The sequence below is a fragment of the Abramis brama genome, assembly GCF_963993115.1.
Source record: "Abramis brama genome assembly, chromosome: 11".
NCBI classification, from domain to species: Eukaryota; Metazoa; Chordata; class Actinopteri; order Cypriniformes; family Leuciscidae; genus Abramis; species Abramis brama.
The window spans coordinates 32,554,857-32,574,546 of NC_139973.1; the positions used below are offsets into that span (position 1 = coordinate 32,554,857).

At 39.0% G+C, this 19,690-nt stretch overlaps 1 protein-coding gene across 7 annotated transcripts in view; it reads left to right on the forward strand.

Moving 5' to 3' along the window:
• The window catches only part of dock9b (dedicator of cytokinesis 9b), an 85,400-nt gene that overhangs the window by 13,022 nt on the left and 52,688 nt on the right, over positions 1-19,690 (forward strand). For 2 of the 7 annotated variants that reach the window (XM_084127896.1, XM_084127897.1), the window contains exon 1: positions 11,878-12,088. The exons of 2 other annotated variants lie outside the window; for them this stretch is intronic. In XM_084127896.1, coding sequence (XP_083984022.1) covers positions 11,897-12,088 — 192 coding nt within the window. In that variant the 5' untranslated portion in view covers positions 11,878-11,896. Of the gene's footprint in view, positions 1-11,853; positions 12,089-15,115; positions 16,660-19,690 lie in introns of those variants that run through there. 3 more of the 7 variants (XM_084127901.1, XM_084127898.1, XM_084127900.1) reach the window with 3 other exon arrangements.

A 19,690-nucleotide genomic window follows, 5' to 3' on the forward strand; every position in this document is an offset into this window, starting at 1 on the left:
TCCTGGCGCGCGCCTGGCAAATCCGCCGTTATAATAGCAATACGCCAAGGAAAAAGCGCGTCTGCTCTTAAAGGGAATGTGAGATGATGCTCTGATTGGTTTATTTCACGTTACGCCCAAACCACACCTATGAATAATGAAGCTACTTCAGACCAACCCCTTTTAGATTTGCGCCAGGCGCAAGAGCCATTTATCCCGCCGGGAAAATAGCAACAGTGCCGAGACCCGCCCACAAAGTTACTTGCGCTTTGCGCTTTGACACTTGCGTTTCAGATCGTTAAAATAGGGCCCTCAGTGTTAATTGTTTATTAATTCTAAGAAATTTACATTTCCGGGGTATGGGAAATGTCTTTCTTACTGTACAGTACTACTAAGAGCAAGTAGTCAACATCTGGATGATTAGGGACTCCAGTATATATGAGCTTGAAACACAGACAACTTTACGTGTGACATAAACAAGATTTTATTTTAAACTACTCTAACATACACATACATGCATGCATACAGTTTACCAAGGGAAAGAGAGCTGAAGCAGAATACAGGAAAGCAAGAAGTTATAGCATTGTTTGAAATTCAGCAGATCAACAGCCTTGAGCAAACCATCAGTTTAGTTCTAGCACGCCCTTCTTTAAAAGGGTTAAGGATACTTAATGTATCAAATAATGAGACTAAGTTTGATACTTGCATGTCTCGCCCATTTGAATTAAACTGTCCTGATGCAATTTGTTGAGGCTCTAGTTGATCTTTGCTATGTTGTCTTGATGAGAGAGAGAACCAGTGGGAGTCAGAGGATCTTTGGTGAATGGAAAGACAAGGCCGCAGCCTGGCACAAGCTTGAGGGTCCTTAGAAACTTCTAGTTCAGCATCATCTTCACATCAGGATTTCAGAAAGGAACTAAGAGAGTAAGAGGCTAAGAGACTAAAGCCCAATTTATACTTCTGCGTCGACCTCACAACGTAACTACGTCGTAGGATGTGTGTAGCACACGTACCCTTTGGCGTACCCTGACGTGCACCTCTCCAAAAATGTAACAACGCGTCAATTCTACAAGCGCTGTGATTGGTTTGCTAGAACCCATTGACTGTTTATACATTTCTTAAGTGGTTATATATAGAATATATAGGATTAAAAGGGTTTATTTCTCCTTCTCAGAAATAATTAAGTGAGAGTCACAACTCTCTGCAAATTCCTTTTTGGGTTGTAAAAAGTGTTATCAGTCTTAATGTGTCCTGTAACAGGACACTGGGTTCTGCCAGTGTGTTAGCTTCATTTGGGATGTTGGTTTTGGGGGAAGTTTCATAGACCTTTGTTGGGAGAGTGAGTTTGCTGGATTATTCATTAAATATAATGAATAATTTGTGTGTGTCTGATTGGTCCAGATGCTACAGTATCTGTATTTTGCTCATACAAGGTTGTAATTTCACAGGATGTCCAGGAGGAGAAAGTTGTTTAATGTACCTGCCCCCCACTCACCCCCAGGCCCAATGAGTTTGTTATACCATAGTGTGCCTTCTTTTGTCATTGGTCCCAGTTCTTTTCTCAATAAAGTTTATAATAAATCAAATAAACTGTATATAAAATAATATACTTTTTTATAGTATAATATAGTTTACAGTTTGCAGCGTTACAAGTAATCAAGCAGTTGAGTTATCACCTTACGTGAGTACATTCTATGTATGCTGATAGTGTATATATTGCTTATGTGAGTATACTAAATGTATGCAGATAAAGTAGGAAATATATATCCAACTATTAATATATCTCTGGGTGATTATTAAGCTTTATGCATTTGGCACACAGTTTAATCCAAAGCACCTTACATTGCATTCAAGATACATTGTTTCATACATTGGGAATCAAACCCATGACCTTGACGTCACAAGCACCATGTTCTGTACTGTTTGAGCTGCAGGAATGCATCATTCAGGAATCATTTGTGCATCTGGACTGATAGTAACTGGGCAATTCGATTTCCTGTATTCTGCAAGGCACTGGTATCAAGTGTCTGGTAAACATTGCCTTTTTTGGTTGGTTGATTTGCTTTACGTAAAAATTAATCAGCTGTAATTTGTGTGTATTTTGGTATTTCTTTATGGCTTTTTGTTTGCAAAGAAGTTGTTGGACATGCAGGCTCATAGCTAAACCTTGCCTGTATTTAAGTTTGGTACTTAAGTATTGAACTTAATACTGTCAGAAGTATATGCAAGTGAGCAGGGCTGGATTTACCTCATATTGTGACACATCACAGGCAAAAAAATATTTTGGGCTGCATCTGAGGCAGTACTAAGTGCATCGCATTACGTTTTCATCAACTTACATTTTATGAAGTTTATATTAACTGTAGCTGTGGGCGCTCAGTTCTGTCATTTGGCCAACATCTTATGTTATAAAAAGATAAAGTGCCACAAACAGGCTATTTAAAACAACGACAAATGCTAAACTAAGACACTCTTCTCCGCTCCTCAAATACATAAAACATTGATTAGCCTTTATATATATATAATGTTTCTTGTGTAAAGAAAACACTGTACTTATTCAAACAATCAGTTCTTTATCCTTTACCTAGACGGTCCGAAATCTGTGCGCCACTTCTTTCACAATAGAGCCGGGTGGAGTTATGAGGGTTCACCGAAAGGAGCCAATGGAGCTACGAGGTTTAGTCACAAGCTCTTTTTAATGCTTTTCATTGGGTAAATATTTGCAAAACCCACAGACAGACGTAATGTGTGACCAATTAGTAATGATTTATGAAAAAAGACGAAATATGGAGATATTGGGTCCTATTTTGCACCCAGCGCAGTTGACTTTGTACCCTGATGCATGTATCATTCCTATTTTGCACCTGACGCACAGCGGACTTTTCCCTCCACAGATGCACATCGGTAAATTAGGGAATGAACTCACGCTCCCGGGGGCGGTTTAGTGAAAAGAGGAGGCGTGTTCTGGCGCAAACGTTCCCTGGTGCTATTTTGCAGTTCCAGAAAACAATTCTGCCACAGACCAGGATAAACCTAGTCTAAAGTCAGTGGCGCGTTATTCAGATGCTATTTTAAGGGCTCATGCTAGGCCATAATGTAGCGTGTGCACAACGCGCATACACTTTGCTTCTCTCATCTACACACAGACGCAGCAGTTGCCATTTTTGCAAACCATACATAATTACAAGGAAAAATATTACACATGAGGGAAATCATTGTGGTGTCCATGAAGATGTGAAAAAATAGGCATAAATCTAGCTTACACATTTACCCAAATTATTATATGCCTGTTTAACCGAAGTTTATTTGGGTGGATTTCTCCCATCCCCATACAATGTCACTTCTCTGTCTTTTACGGCCCTGACGAGACGCCGGTCTCCTCGGCTGTGAACCGGTCCTGGCGTGCGTCTGGCAAATCCGCCGTTATAATAGCAAGCCGCTATGGAACAAGCGTGCCTGCTCTTAAAGGGAATGTGAGACAATGCTCTGATTGGTTTATTTCACGTTACGCCCAAACCACACCTATGAGTAATGTAGCTACTTCAGACAAACCCATTTTAGATTTGCGCCCGAGACCCGCCCACAAAGTTACTTGCGTTTCGCGTTTGATACTTGCGTTTCAGATCGTTAAAATAGGGCCCATGAGGTTTCTGCCTGACATTGATAATTCATTTTTTTTTATTAAAGCTACACTGTGTGATATTTTCCCCCATCTAGTGGTGAAATTGTATATGACTACCCAGTGAATATTAGTTTCTGTTCCTTTCAATTCCGAGGGCGTTTTAACTCCTACGGTGGCCGTATTATTCCAAGATTAACATGGTTTCCAGTTCGACTTCATCCATGAGTGTTCCTTCAAGTGATGAGGTTAGAACTATTCATCACCTGTGATCCATCGCAGCATAGATTTATGTTACAAGGTAAACAATACTTTTTCACCATTGACGTGAGGAAAAGTAACGCAATTATACTAGAGGTCGTCCTGGCGTTATGCACAACCATGCTATGGTTAGACAAGCAACTATAAAACTTTGAATTTACACAAATAGGCTGAATTACCTGTCGAGAAGAAAGCAGGCAACTTCGGCGTCCGTTTTAAAATCTTTGCTCCTCATGAGCTCTTTCCATCTTGGAAAAGTTACTCCAATATTGACTTTGGTCTTGCTGATTTGCCTGTCGCGTTGACGTTTTAATTCTCTCTTTCGCTTCCTTGGCGACTCTGCTACATGTCCTCAAAAATAGGCGTGATCCTCCATCTTCAGCAATCTTTCAAATCTGCCGGCAGTCGCGAGTAATCTCCCCCTCGCATTCGTCACGGTGTCACTGAGTGTAAAACGCCAAAGGCGAAGCTTGAATTTCCAGGTATGTCCCTCTTTGGCGAATGTATTTTCAAGATGGAGGCGCAACATGGCTGCCGCCATTCGAGCGACTCGCTCGTATGTATTATAAATGGCAGATTTTACGCTTACAAGAATACTTTATTAGTTGGTGGAAGTAATTACACATGGATGAGCAAATATACTTTTGATAGAACAAAGTGTTTTTTGCTAAGAATCAACTTAAAAAGTTACACAGTGTAGCTTTAAGTAATTTTAGCATTAGAGTAAAATAATAATAATAAAATATTATTTCTCCTCATCTTAATTGCCCCCAACATAGGCACGTGCCTAGAATGCCTACACATAAGCCCGGCTGCAAGTGAGCTCAAAGGTCAGAACTGCAGTTCTGTCAGTGATTAACCAGCTTCACTCTGTTATACACACAATTATTTTCCTGTTTAGAGGTGCAGTGTCAGCTGGCATCATTGAGAACTGCCTGTTCTTTGCCAGTATAGTCATTAGATCAGCCCTAGTTTTAATAATCTTTAAGTACTAACAGTCATTTCCCTTGATGCAAACTGTACCACGCAACGCTATAGTAAAAGATCTAGCATTAGCCCATTAATAAGTATTTATAGCGTTAAAGTGAACATGAACTAAAGAAATTGACCTGGTTTACTTTCTTTGTGCATATCCTCATTTCACTGTGCATGAATCATTGGTGCTCAGTATTCCAAATTTAAAAAAAAGAGTTTGTCTTTATAATCTTTTTTTTTTTTTTTGCTGATGTCATAAATCCCTCTTGCTTTTTCAACCCTCGCCTCCATCCTGGCTCCATTTGTAACATCCACTTTTCACAATGAAGGAAATCAAGTTCCATTTACATTTCTTTTTATTGAATTTCACTTGGAAATATAATTATAGGTTAAGTGTTTTAAATTGTAATATGCTTATTCTTCTTAAATGTGTGTTTGAAGAGCATTTGATTGAATAGTGAAGTATTGCAACTTGACAATGATTTTAATTTCATACAGTGTGTATTGTACACAAGGATAATTTTGACTGATATGGTTGTATGTTTGCAGAGGAAAGAAGGCCTGAAAGCCCTCCTCCTCTAATGGATCATGTCTGTGTCAGTGCTTGCCTGTTGTGAAAAGGATTTCCCATGATTAAAGGAGTAGATTATCTCTCAAACTGCCGCCCTATATTTGTACAGTGTAAGATTAGGTAAACCAGCTAGTGGGTCAGACTGGGCTCTGACTGACTGATTCTGGCTATATATTTATATTTCTCTATATATTTATGTATCTTTATCTTTTCATTCATCTAAAATGTATTTAGTCAAAAATACATTGGCAATGCCAAAAATACAATGGCTTATGCACCTGGTGGATGTAGTATGTCCTGGAATGTGTTTATACTGTACAAAGAATGCACTTCATCAGTGTAAAAGTTCTTACTGAATTAAGTACATACCATTTCAAAATGTGCTATTCCTGGTGAGGTTTAAGAAGTATTTCTAACTTGAAGTCTCTCCCCAGTATGTATTGATTTCACTTTTTTATATTAAAGGTCTCCTTGTACAAGAGAAAAATAATTATATCCCTTAGCCTATCACATCATTACATCGGTTCTGAGAAATGATTGTCTATGACTGATGGCTTTTTAGAGCTTTTAGAGCCATTGACAGAATTAATCACAATTTCAGCTTCTCGTCTAACACATTAATGATATATCATTACATCTGGTGCTACATTATAAGAATAATCTCAAATGCAAGATTAACATGCAGTTCACACTGGGTCATCTAATTCACTGACTAAAACAGACCATAGTTTATTGGTTTTTGAATGGGAAAATATCAGTTTTTGTAAATAACTATATCAGTACCTGGGAACTGTCTGTTTGTTTTTGAAGCATTCATTAAAGTTTAATACCATATCAGTCATTTTACATACAGAACAAGCAGAGATTTCCATTTTCCTTTTGTTACTCTAATGCATGCATTTGTATTTGCATATGTGAGAGAACAGAATCTGAGTGTAGTTTTTCCATCCATAATTCATAGCTCCATGAAGTAATGCCTTAAGCTTTTGTATGTTTATGGCTTCAATTTGAATGGAAAATCAAACTCCTGCCACATCAATACCGGTCTCACATAGATATTACTGTGTTGATTGATGAGGATTTTATGTTGTGTTTTTTAAACTATAATTTTCAGGTTTTGTGGCAATACACAGATCTTTGTGTGTAAAACATAATTTGGTGATGTTTGAGGTTTATTATGTAATAAGTAATGGTTTATGAGCAGTGTAATGTTTTATAAATGCAGTGTGTCCTAACCAAAGGGACAAAAGTGCCAAAAGGGGTTTTAGGGCCAAATGTACTTCCTATTGTAAGAGACTTTATTTTTGGCTATGCATAATGAAGTAAGAATAGTCAGTCTAAAATGTGTTTCTTTTTCAATCACCCATAGAATAATTTGGTTTTCATCAAACAATGACTAATAAATCTTAACTGGGAAAGAAATGTGTTCTTCTAATTAGCATTTTTGTGTTATTTCTGGCCATTAGAAGTCAGATTCTTCATTCTTTCTCCTGTCCAGTCCTCATTCTACACAGTATAGGTTCAGAGAGGGCCTGGTCCTTGCATGCTCCATTTCCACATGAGGAACAATGCTTACACTGTCCTGTGTTCTGATTAGTGCTGTGCTGGATCTGTGTTAGCGATGTATGAGCATTGCCAGTGTCTGTGGCCGAACTTAAGCCAAACTCCAGCCATGTGAGAAACTCTCTTTGTCCTGATGTAACCTCGCTGTATGTGAACCATGATGTTGAATAAAAGCCCAGCTGTCTGTGTATGCCACTAGCGTCATTGAAGGGAATTGTAAGAATTTGTCAATATTCTGTTACGTAAAACAAAAGTATCATATATCATATTAGCTCTGCTGCTAAAATCATGCTAAAAATAATATATTTTTTAGATTTATCCAGTCAATGTGCATGAACATTTTACATAAGCTCTTGCAAAAGCTGATTGAGCCTTGTAACTGGTGCAACTTCAACAGCTGCCATATAGAGTGCTGCAAGGATAATGTCTTTTTTCTTATTTTTTTAAACAAAAATTTAGCATTTTAGCACTTCTAGTTGCATCGTCTCAAAGTCAATAGGTATGTCCCAAAAAAATCGTACTCAAAATCAAATGACACTGATGAGTATTATTATGAGATTTACTTACTGAGAGATAGAAGCATTTTGTTCTGTTGGTATTTGGTAGGCTTTATCAATACAAAAGCAGCATATTTTTTTTATGAAAGCATTTTTTTGTGCCTGTAGATGGCAGAAGAGCCTAAACATGGCACAGGACGTTTTCTGACTATCGACTGTCTGAAAAGTATTGATCTGAGCTAATAGTGTGCTGACGTTTCTCAGCTTTCTAATGTATAATGTATACTTTTAACATTCTGTTCTCTTTCCTCTCTTTCTCTCTCTATACCCTTTCTTTTTCTCTCCTTTGAAACACCTGCTGTTTAATTATTCAAGTTCTAAGCGAATTTACTCATTTTTTCCCCAGCACCAATTATTTCCATATGCTTACTCACTGTTGTATGGATTTGATTTTAGTGATGTTGTGAGCTTTTTCTTGTGTGTGTGTGTGTGTGCAAGAATGGGTTTTCAGCCTCATATAATATTGTCCAGTGCTGAGTATTGCAATACTATCTCTATGGCAACCACACATTACATCATAGTTTTGCAATGAATCACCTAGACCATCAGGCCTCTGACGTCAGTAACCCTATGGCCAGGTCCAGCTCAGAAATGAAATCCAGACACAGACCAAAACAATATGCACAAAACGTGCCCTCAAGGAGCAAAAATGAAGCAAATAAACTTCAGGCTCCAAGTAACAAATGTTAGAAAGAGACTTTCATACGAGCTGACTGGACTCACATGAAAGCAGAACAGCTCACACTTTAATGAATGGAGTTTGAAAACATCACATAAAAATGTGTTTAAAACTAAAGCTAGCAAACTTGCTTTTATTTTATTTCTGTCATATCTCATGAGACTTATTTTTGCCAGTTTTTAAATTATAGTTTGTGTGTCTGGTAATTATATCATGCTTATGAATGTTAAACTAGATTTCGTGTTGCAACAATGATAGGGTGTTGTGGTTGGTTGTCAGACCATTGCTAGATGGTTGCTAGGGTGCTCTGGGTGGTTGCATACTGGCCCAATCAGACAAGCCCACCTACGAATGTCTCTATAATATTCTTTAATAAGTCTTCTTTGTCCACTTTTTGAATATATGTAGCATAAACATTAGCTATGTTTAATACTTATGATTAGGGGTCTATTCAAATCTAACTTTAAAAGGATAGTACACACACAACATTGAAAATTCTCTCATCATTTAATCACTCTCATGCCATCCCAGATGCAAATGGCTTTTCGCGTCACTTCTTGTGTCACACTTCACAACATCCTTACGTCATGCTTCACAACGTGAACTCGACCCTCTCATGAACGCGAGTACAACAGTTGGCTGGTTTATAATTAAACAAGTTTAAAATATAAGTATTTTATTTTACACACACCTATTGTTTTGCTTCAGAAGACATTGATTCATCCACTGGAGTTGTATGGATTACTGTCATGATGGCTGTGTGTGCTTTTTATAGCATCATTTGTGCATCCATTCACTGAACAAATTTTTTTAATTGTACATCTGGGATGGCATGAGGGTTAGTAAATGATGAGAGAATTTTCATTTGTGGGTGGACTGTCCATTTTAGGCCAGACATACACTTAACACAAGTGTGCACACAAGCGCTTGGCCAGTGATACTTGCTTTTGATTATGAAATACGTGCCGACACATTTTGAAATGCAATGAGTGAAAAGTAAGTCGATCTTGCATCGCTAGAAGCTAATAACTGAAAGCAAGTAAAACCAATGACAAAGCGCTCACGTCTGCATCGCGCACATGCATAAAGTACGTTTCTGGCCTAAGTATGAGCAAAAGTAAAATGATGTGTTACTTTAGCAAGGACCACTACATAGGCTACTACATAATTTCTTTTCACATGCATTTGCTGGGAAATGCCAACAAAATTGTTATACAGCATTTTATTTTAACCAACTTAATTTTTAAAGAAAAGGATGTGTAGGGTATTGGTTTTATTTTAATTAAACACACTCTTAATGAATATTTTAATGAATCTCCTCTTGAGGAGTTTTTATGTGTGAGAGAATGAAAGACAAAAAGTTATCAAAGTGTGCATGCTTTTGATCTTCTCTTTGTCTGATATGCTGTCATGAATGTGTGTGTGTGTGTGTGTGTGTGTGTGTGTGTGTGTGTGTGTGTGTGTGTGTGTGTGAGCAGGATAGAGCGTTTGAAGCTGTGCAGTCACTGCAGTGAAGTGTCTGTACTGAAAATATCCCTTTCTTTCTGTTCATTAGGCTTATCATTCTCTTTGGTCAAAAGAGGCCCTTGTAAAGAATGTTAACCCCACAATCCAAGACGACAGAGATCCATCTTTATGTTCTCAAAAGTAGTAGATTGTGTTTGATGTTTCATACAGAAGGACATGGAGAGTCTATAGGTTTATAATGAGTGGGGCAAAGTTACAACGGCCCCAAAAAGTTTATTTTATTTTATTTTATTTTATTTTTTGGACTTCATACATCCAATAAAAATGGCCTTGGAATCTTGTAAAAATGTGTAGTTCTTAGCTTAAGACATTCTACCTAACCTGTGAAATAATCTATTTTACTTTAATTAAATCAGTTAATGTTCATGATACCACATGAAGCACTTAATGTTACGTGACAAAACAATTCTTATAGTCTGAGAAAATCTCTAGCATCAGTTTGAAGATGACACTCGGTTTAATTTTTCCCCCCTAATGCTTAATTGTCCAAATACATAACTCAAACCAACTTACAACTGGGAAGGAGTACATATGATAACATCAAGGGGCGTTTCTGTGACTAAAGTTTGAATTCTAGATGTAGCGTTGGAGTACATGCCAAATTGTTACACAAGAGCAAAAAACAAAATAGACATCTGATTGGTGGAGGCCCTTGACCAGCACCAATCAGTGATCATGTCACTGCATCAGCACTGAAGCGTGAGCTGTAGGCTTTGATAAATCTGCTCTAAATGTAATGCCAAACTAATGTCTACTGATCCGAAGCAGGGTTAAGTCAGTCTTAACACAGACGAGCACTTAACATTTACACAACATACAAGAATTTATTAATATTTAAAGCCATGTTGCTGTTAGATAGAAATACTTTTTTGCTTACAGTTATGGATACATACACTTGACACACATTATGTACTGGGTATGATGTCAGATATGCTCATATGTGGTCACACACGTCACCCCCATTCTTCAGGTCTTTCTTCAGCATGTCATCCCTGATATGTCTGAGTCATTTACTCTAAAAAGTAGGTGACTGTGTCAGCGCCCAATTAAATATTAACACATAGAGGGGCTTTTCTGCACTTTCAGCTATTGAAATCTTTAGTTACAACCTTTATGTGTGTTCGATAGACTACTGATATTCGTTCAGTCTGTTTTTGATCTTGATAATTTTCCTAATCGATTACTATCGATTAGTTTTTGCAGCTCTACATTACAGCACAGTGTGTTCAATGGAAAAAAGTGTTACAATTTTAAAATGTTAAAATTGTTATTTTTTAAAATAAAATGACTTATTTTTGTAATTGTTATATTTAAAGCATATTTTTATTTTGTGATTATTTACTTTATTAGTGTGTGCAAAAGCACATTCAAACATTAAAATAATTGATATTGATATCTATCTTAAAATATTTCTCAATTTCTAGTGCTAAGTAGTTGTTATTATTATTAATTATTTCCTTGAATACCCTACATTAAATAGGATGCTCTTATGTTCAAACCACAGACTGTAAAAAAACATCTCTGTAACATGCGCTCATGTTTGCATGTGTGTTAGAGTTAGCGCATGAATGAAGATATGGGTCAGAAATCACAGAGAGCAATGTTAAAAGGAGAATGGGGGGGAATTCTGTAGAAGAAGCACAGAGAGTGAGATACAGAGAGAAAGAGAGAGAGAAATAGATCAGCATCTCCAGGCAGAGACGAGAAGTCGACGCCCAGCACTGATTCCAGAAGCAGCTCATCACTCACTCCCTCATTCTCTTCCGTCAATCCTCAGCATTCCTCTCCCTCATGTCCTAGATTCAATGGAGCACTTTCCTCCTGAGGAACGTGTCATCGTAACATGCCCCAGGGCGGTTTTAGCTAAAACACACTTTTAGGAAGCTGGCAACTTAGAATCTCCCTCATTTGAATGGATGAAGTCAGTCTGCTGTCATCCTTGAGGAGGAGGCTTGCTCCCATCCCTTCTGCTCTTATCCTGGTTCAAAGCGGATGATGGAGTGATGTGTCTCAGGACAGAGAGGTTTGTGTTGGGGCTGGATATCTGAGAGCTGGGTTAGTTCTGGCTGGGCTTCGGACCTGTGTCTTTTAGCAAGACTTTAGCAGACGGACTTGTGTCTTTTAGCAGAATCAGCCACATCTGATCTGCTCACAGAAGTGTGTGTATGTTTCTGGGAACGGGTGCGATGGGTTGCACTGCGAGTGTGATCCTGTTTGAGGGACTGCGGCGTGTGTTGCACAGGAACTGTGGATATGTGTGTAAACCGGAGCTGGAGGCAGCAGAGCCAGCGGAGGAAGAGGACACACTCAGCCGCAGAGAATCGCTGGCAATCACACCACCAGCAGCTGCATCATCGGTAATGTGTGTGTGTGTGTTGTGTGTTGTGTGTTGTGTGTGCTGTAGACTTTATATAACTGGTTATATCAGAGATTTCATGTTTCATGTTCCTCATGAATTGTGTAAGGGAGAGTTAAGGGCTTTCCCTTTAACAGTATTATTCAGCACTCTCTGAAGTAGCAGTTTGCTGAGCAGAAGGTTTCTTCAAGTGTGTGTGGGTGTGTGTGGAAGTGTGCCTGTGGGTTAATGAATTATGTATCACTCTGAAAGTCGTGTAGTGGTTATAAAGTATGTCCGGACTTCATTTTTTTTTATTTGATTGTTTTTTTATAAATTTATAACGTCACTTTTTTTTTTTTTTTTGCTTTGTCATTATGGTGTATGGAGTGCAGATTACTTTTTTCCACATTATTTTAAAGCAGTTTAACATAAGGCTGCAACATAAAAGGTAAAAAAAAAACTGAAGGTGTACGAATACCTCCACAAGACTCTCTCTCTCTCTGTATAGAGGATATTTCCCTGAGTCTCCTATCTACTCTGGTCCCACCCAGCTCCAAGTCTCCTGCATCTTCGTTGGTTCCGTCCAGCTCCAAGTCTCCTGTGTCTCCGATGATAACACCCAGCCTCCCTCTCCCACCTCATCTACCTAGGACAGCCAGTCCTTCGGCCCTCCTCCGCTGGTTCCCTTCAGTCCCTCGGCTCCCCCTTTGTTTACTCCACTCTGCTGCGTGGATCTGCCTTGGGTCTTCCGGTCTCCAGCTCTGCCTTGGCAAGGGGATCCCGTCACTCCACCTCGGCCCGTCGACCAGTCAGCTTCACCTTGGCTCCTCCCTCCTTCGGCTCCACCTGGGATGGTCGTCCTTACGGCTCCACCGGGCTCCCTCATCCCTCTGCCTCCACCTTGGTCAGTCGTCGCTCTGCCTGCATCATGGACTTCCGGGCCTTTTGGCTACACTTTGTCCCTCCACCCTTTTGGCTCTTTTGGGCTCAGCCTTCCCTTCGGCTCCAGCTTGGTCCTCAGTCCCACCGGCTCCGGCTCAGTCCTCTGGCATCCTGGCTCCACCTCGGACACTCGTCGCTGTAGTTCCGCCTGGGCCTCCAGATCCATCAGTGTTGCTTATTCTCATCGGCTCTTCATCTTCGCCTGGATCTTTACCTCCATCGGCTCCGTCTCAGTCTGTCGTCCACCTGCCAAGTATCCATCATGGCTCCTCCCTCCCACGACTCCGCCTTGGGCCTTCGTCCTGGCTGTGCTCTGGGTCCCCACCTGGCTGTTCCTGCTCTCGTCTCCTCCCTGGCTCCTCCCACCGTCATCTGGTTTCTCCTGTCATCATATCCTCCTGCATCCTACTTGGTGCCAGCCCCTCGTCCTCCTCCAAAGCCCCCCTCCCCCCCTCCCCCCCTCCTCAATTGGGCTCTTATTGGTGCAAGGACGTCGGGGGAGCTACTGTTACGATCTCGGTCTGTTTAGTTTCACTGTGTTTAGGTATAGTTTTCCCTGTTCCTATTTTGTCTGTGTTCCTGGTCGTTATTCATTTCCATGGTTTCTAATTCATCACGCACCTGTTTCTGTTCCAGTTAAGTACCTTACTCTGTGTATTCAGAGTTCAGTTCAGTCTTGTTTATGATAAAGTGTAGTTGCCTTGTTGATTTTCTCCTGCGTATTCTCCTGGTTTATTAAAAAGACTTTTGGAATTCATACTGATTTGTGCATGCTCATCTACATATTACAATGTTAAACTGCTTTTTTTTTCACATTAATCTAAACTCCATACATGCTGGTATAAAGATACAATAACGTAAAAAAAGTTTTGAAAACTTTATCATGCTTACCATCATATTTATTAGATTTTTTACAGTTTGGAAAACTGTAATATTGTGAAATATTGTCACAATTTAAAATAGCTGTTTTATTTTATATATATAACATATATTAAAATGTAATTTATTCCTGTGATTCCTTTTATGTGTAGAAATGTTCTGTTAGAATTTAAAAGTCTTTACTGTCACTTTTGTGTATTGTAAATGTAAGCATTGGAGTCATTCCTAAATGGATGCAGCAGTGGCCAGTGATGTATTTCTTGCTGTCTGGCACGTATAGACTGTAACTGGCAGTAAGTGTGGCTCTGCAACACAGATGAGAAGGAGATGTGGGCTATGAAGCTGAAACAACCTATCTGAAGCATGTGCTCCTCAGCAAGAACATGACCCCAAGTGCCACATAATCTTTTCATAATACAGCGACAACATGGCAGTTTTACAGACAGACAAACAGAGAATGTGAAAAGAACAGCACCACATTTGCACACATTGATTCTGAGTGACCCATCTGCTCACTAATAGGACTGCATGTAACCGAGGCTTGATCACAGGTTAAACTTTCCTCATACTGTGGAAACACAATCGACTTTTCCATGATCTATGATAGTTCTGTGAGCCTCTCTACTGGGATCATATATCACACATGCTTTCAATCGGACGTGCTCAGCTCATCTCTAGATAATATGCTGCTCTCCACGGCTTATGCTTTCACTGAAAGGTGCGTATAACTCCATAAAATGCTCTCATCACTGTCAGCTGTTACACAGCACCAGCTGGCTAAAGTCCAGGCCCAGCTGTGACTCTCCCACTGTGGATGGGTGTATACAGTATGATCAGGGTTTCTGGATGTATATATTTTTTTTTCAGTCAGTGGTCCCCGCCCTGGCTTCCTGCCCTGACCCCCTTTGGGAGTCTTCCCAATTATTGCATCAAAGTGGGATTATGCAACTCTCCCAAGCTAATGCCGTAACTCAAGGGTGTGGGGAATTCAGTGCGTACGACATACGTATGTGTGTAGGTTTTTGATTTGTTTCATGTGTTTGATTGCAGTTGTACAGACAAGATGAAGTTATTGTGGTGAATTGTGGGATTCAATGAGTGCACTAAATAATGTCCACTATGGTTTCAGACACCAGTAGCAATGGCTATCCTCTCAAATAATGCCCTATTTAAGGCTAATAGGGGGCAATTTCGGACACAGGCCATGTGTCAGAAATGTAACAGCTATTACCATAATCAGGTTTTAGCTCCAGACAACTATGTTGTCTGTATTTGAAGTACTATAATTCCTTTCCTGTGCCTTTGTTTATGAATTTTTGAAGAATCGTTTCCTTGGTTGGAGTTTAGTTTACTTGAGTTCACGAAAAGACTGAGATCCTAAGTTCCTGTTTTTGTTATGCTGTGATGCTTACCCTTGTGATCTTCATCACGATTGGTGTATCGCTTACCACATTTCTGTGTACTATATCCTGCCCTTCCTAAGGATGACTTTTGACCCCTGAGAGGTGACTACAGAAAGTATATGTGTGTATTGCTGAGTAGTATGCAGTTCCAAATTCAGGGTATTGTGTTTTTGTACATGTGCTCTTGCCGAGTTTCTGAATATGAATGAATGTTAATCGTACTCCATGTCGGACTGTCGTCTGACCTTTTCTGAGTGCTGGACTGGTGCAGATAAGCGGATCTGTAATTGTGTGTTTTATCCTGCTGTGTGAATATACTTTGAAGGAAATGAGTTGTTTATAATATGAGACCATTTTTTCTTATGAAGTTCTATATATGGAATTAGATGGATGGAGGGTGATATTTTGCGTTTTCACAGAGATCAAGATAACAAAATAAATAGATCTTGTGTTGTTTTTGTGGCTTTTAGTCCATTTCTGTTCGTTTTGGGGTTATATGCAGTATGCTAGTGTACTCTGTAGAGTACTACTTACTACTTTTAATAAATATGCACATTTAAATCTTACAGTCTTTCTCTTTAAGGAAAATGTAATTGTTAAAGATGCTCTATGGTAAAAGATGTAAAAGATGCTATACGGTAAAAACCTGTTAAATAGTTAATAGTAAGTTTCCTTGCTCTGTATATATGGTGGAAACTGTAATAGATCTAATGGGATATTTTTTCTCTTTTATTTGAGACTTTTTGTCTCTTTATTTGTTCTATTCCAAGTTCTCTCATGGGCTTTGGGTGTTGCTCTCTGACAGGTGAAACAGACAATTAAGACCTCTGTTTCATAGCAGAGGGAGGACAGATGAGCACCACAACACAATAGTGGACATGGACATACACACACACACACTCCCCCATACCAGAACAGCTGTGTGAAGGAGTGGTCTTTGCTTCCCACAGGGAAAAGAGAGAGTGAGAGAATGAGAGAGAGAGAGGGAGGGAGGGAGGGCCTGAACTGATAGAAGAAAACACTCTTGAGAACTCCACATGGTAAAGTTCAGAAACAGAGAAGAGTGGAAGAACATAAAGAGAGACTCAGCCTGGGAGAGAGAAGCAGAGAACGGAGAATACCCTCAGGCTGTTGCAGAGCTCTAGTGTTAGTTTGCCTCTCAATCCTGTGTGAGACAGAGCCTGTTTTTTTTTTATTCTGCGAGTGAAGTTGATTTGAGCTCAGTTTTTCTGGAGGGAGCGGGTTGTGGATCATGCAGGGCAGGGCTGGACGAGCCGCCCGTAAAGATGCAGTGTGTGAAACACCTCAGCAGGGCAGGAGTCTGGGGGAGATGGAGGTAGAGGGGGAAACAGTGGCTCCCGTAGGGGTAAGTCTCTTATGTGACCATTTAAAGCACAAAGAACATCTAAGTCTAGTACTTCTGTGGTCGGTTAGTCTAGTTTTAGTCATCTTAATATTTTCCTTTAGTACTGAACATAACTTTTTTATTACAGTTACAGAAAAATGTAGATTGGTCTAATTTAAATCCAAAAAGTAAAACTGATTACCCCTTGACTAACTGCTAGTTGGTCAGACTTCGTAGGACATACTGTAACATAGTGGCTATGCAACTGTACAATACACTGTTCTAGAACAGAGCGAATTTTGCAGAATTCCAGGTCACATTTCACCCCCAAATCACAAGAAAACAAAATTTAAATAAGGAAAGTTAAGTTAGATGATTTAAGATCTTCATTATTCATTTATTTCCATTATTTCTAATTAAGCACATGTACATTTTCCCTCCAAATTCGTATTACTGTAAAACAGACTGTATTCTGACTAAATACTGTATTGTTGACAATTTATTTTAGAGTTGGTTATTAATTCCCATTATTCTAAAGGGAAAAAAAAACAACAACAAATACTGTAATACAATGTCTTTTATTTAAACCTGCGTTATAGGAAAAATAAATTATATCATCATGTTTAAATGCTTAAATGCTACATTTAGTAATTTTATAAATATATAATAATAATTTTTTGCAGTATGATGATGGGAATTTGGGTAGGAAAATTTAGTTAATTATTAAGTTGATTAAAATAATGTATAAAAAGCTTCATTTTCTTAATGCACACTGTTGTTTTCTTATGGTTTGATGTTTGAGTTGTTGCACCTGTGTTGGCGTGCCGCACTCCCTCTTTACTGGCCTGTAGTGTTGCTCAGATCAGCTCGCAAAGTTTCGCTTCAAAAACTTTTGCTGATTTATTGATTTGTAGAATGAAGTTGTGTGTGTTTGTCTGTGTCTATATACAATAGTGTGTGCTCATGTGTCTGTGGCAAATCAGAGCAATAATACAAGGATTTACAGCCCAGTTAAACAGCGAGGGCCGTCTGCTTCTACCTTAAGATCCTCCTTCGGCCCGAAGGGAGGGAGACAGTTTAATGAGATTCCCTTTCCCCTCCTCTTCCTTTGCAGTTCCAGCTTGACATTTGACACAACACATTTCTGCAGTCCTGCACACATAAACATGTGTGTGTGCAAATGAGTGTGCCAGAAGTTTGTCAGGATGTTCTTCACAAAGAAGCATCAGCTTCTTCCAAATGCTGTGTGTGTGTAAAAGAGTGTGCGAGTGTTTAAATGTCCGTGCCTAGCCTTGGCAAGTTCCTAATTAGTATCATATTGTATTTATTAGTAGGTGTTTGTGTTGGCTGTGCTGAGTGACCTGTGGGAATTGAGGTTGGCATTCAGACTGGCACATTGGCTGCTTGTTTTGCCAGAATATTGATTATTTTTTAAAGCCATAGAAAGTGTCACACTAAAACACTCCATTCTGAATGATGAAAACATGACAATTCACAGAGCACATTCAGATTTTTTGTTTTGGGTACAGTAAATACGCATCAAACAAATGTCTAATGTTCACCTGACTAGAGATTATGAGTTGACTGATTGGTAGAACAGACCTGATAAATTGTATGTGATGTGATGTCTAACAGGCTTCTATAATGTGCTTTATATGAATTTATGGAAGCAACGTAATAGTGTAGTTCCAGCGCATTCCTCAGCAGGGAGTCCCCATCAACGCACGCAATAAATGGATTACGGCCAAGAAATCCTCCACACACACACACACACACACACACACACACACACACACACACACACACACTTTCATGCCACATGCACACAGCTGTCTGCCACAACTATGTGTGTTCAAACAATAAAGTGAGCACATAACACAATATGCCTTTGATTTACAATAAACACTTTTAATATTGCGATGTTAATATATGTCTTAATATATTCATGTGCAGACAATGCAATGAACATAAAAAAAAAGTACCAGCAGTTCATTAAAAACAGGGAAAAACCATCAGTCAAAAATGAGAACATTCTTTTCAGCCAAACTCTACAATGACATGGAAAATATCCTGTTCATGAGATTAAATGATGGAATCTCAGATTTTTCCTTCTCAGAAAAAGTAGAAAGCAGAGTTAAAAAAAAGAATGAAAACAACTACCGGTATGTTGTCAGCAATGTCACAAATTATGCTCTGATTTATCAAGATACCAATGTTTGCAGCAGAATTTTTCATCTAATTCATTCAAGAAATAAATATCTTTTTTTTTAAATCCTGTGGTTTTACTGTGTGTGTGTGTGTGTGTGTGTGTTGGACAGGAAATATTTCTCCCCAGAGGTTTCCATCTTTATATCTTAGCCAGTTAGTGCCTGAATCAGAGTCCTGCCGTCCCGTGCTGAAGCGATGATGTCACAATGGACATTGTAACAGAGACCTGTTCACCCGTCTTTATTGGGTGATGTAGACTGTTGGCGCGGATCATAGCGTGGATTATGGGAAGCAGTGTGTGAACTGCCTGGTACAGTTCAACACAATACTCATTCACAACTCTCTCTTACTCACTAACACACAGAACAGAGTATATGTGCACAAAGACATTTGTGTTTGCCTTTGGTTCCTGTTGATGTTGTCACATCATACGTATATGGTATTTTGAAATTTTGTACCACATTTAGTAAGTATCATATCGCATTAAAGGATTATACGCTAGAGGATAATACACCAGAGTTTACATGACAAACAGAATGCCTTAAAGGGATGATGTAGTGATAGTCTTTTGAGATTCATTTACATTAATGAATTCCAGGTTCAATTTTATGTGACAGTGTCATTTTACAAAAATTAGAATTTTCCTAATTTTCTTTCTACCCTAAGGAGAAGTGGTTAAGAGAATAAATAGATGGATTTGGTTATTTTCTCATAATTGTTTTGGAGACATTACCTCCCTTGCCTCCTCGAAGAAAACGCTTGTACTGTAAACCCTCTTTGAAAGTGTACATCAGGAGAAAATGTTCGAAAATTGTACATGACTCCGTTAATGTCCTGACTGAAT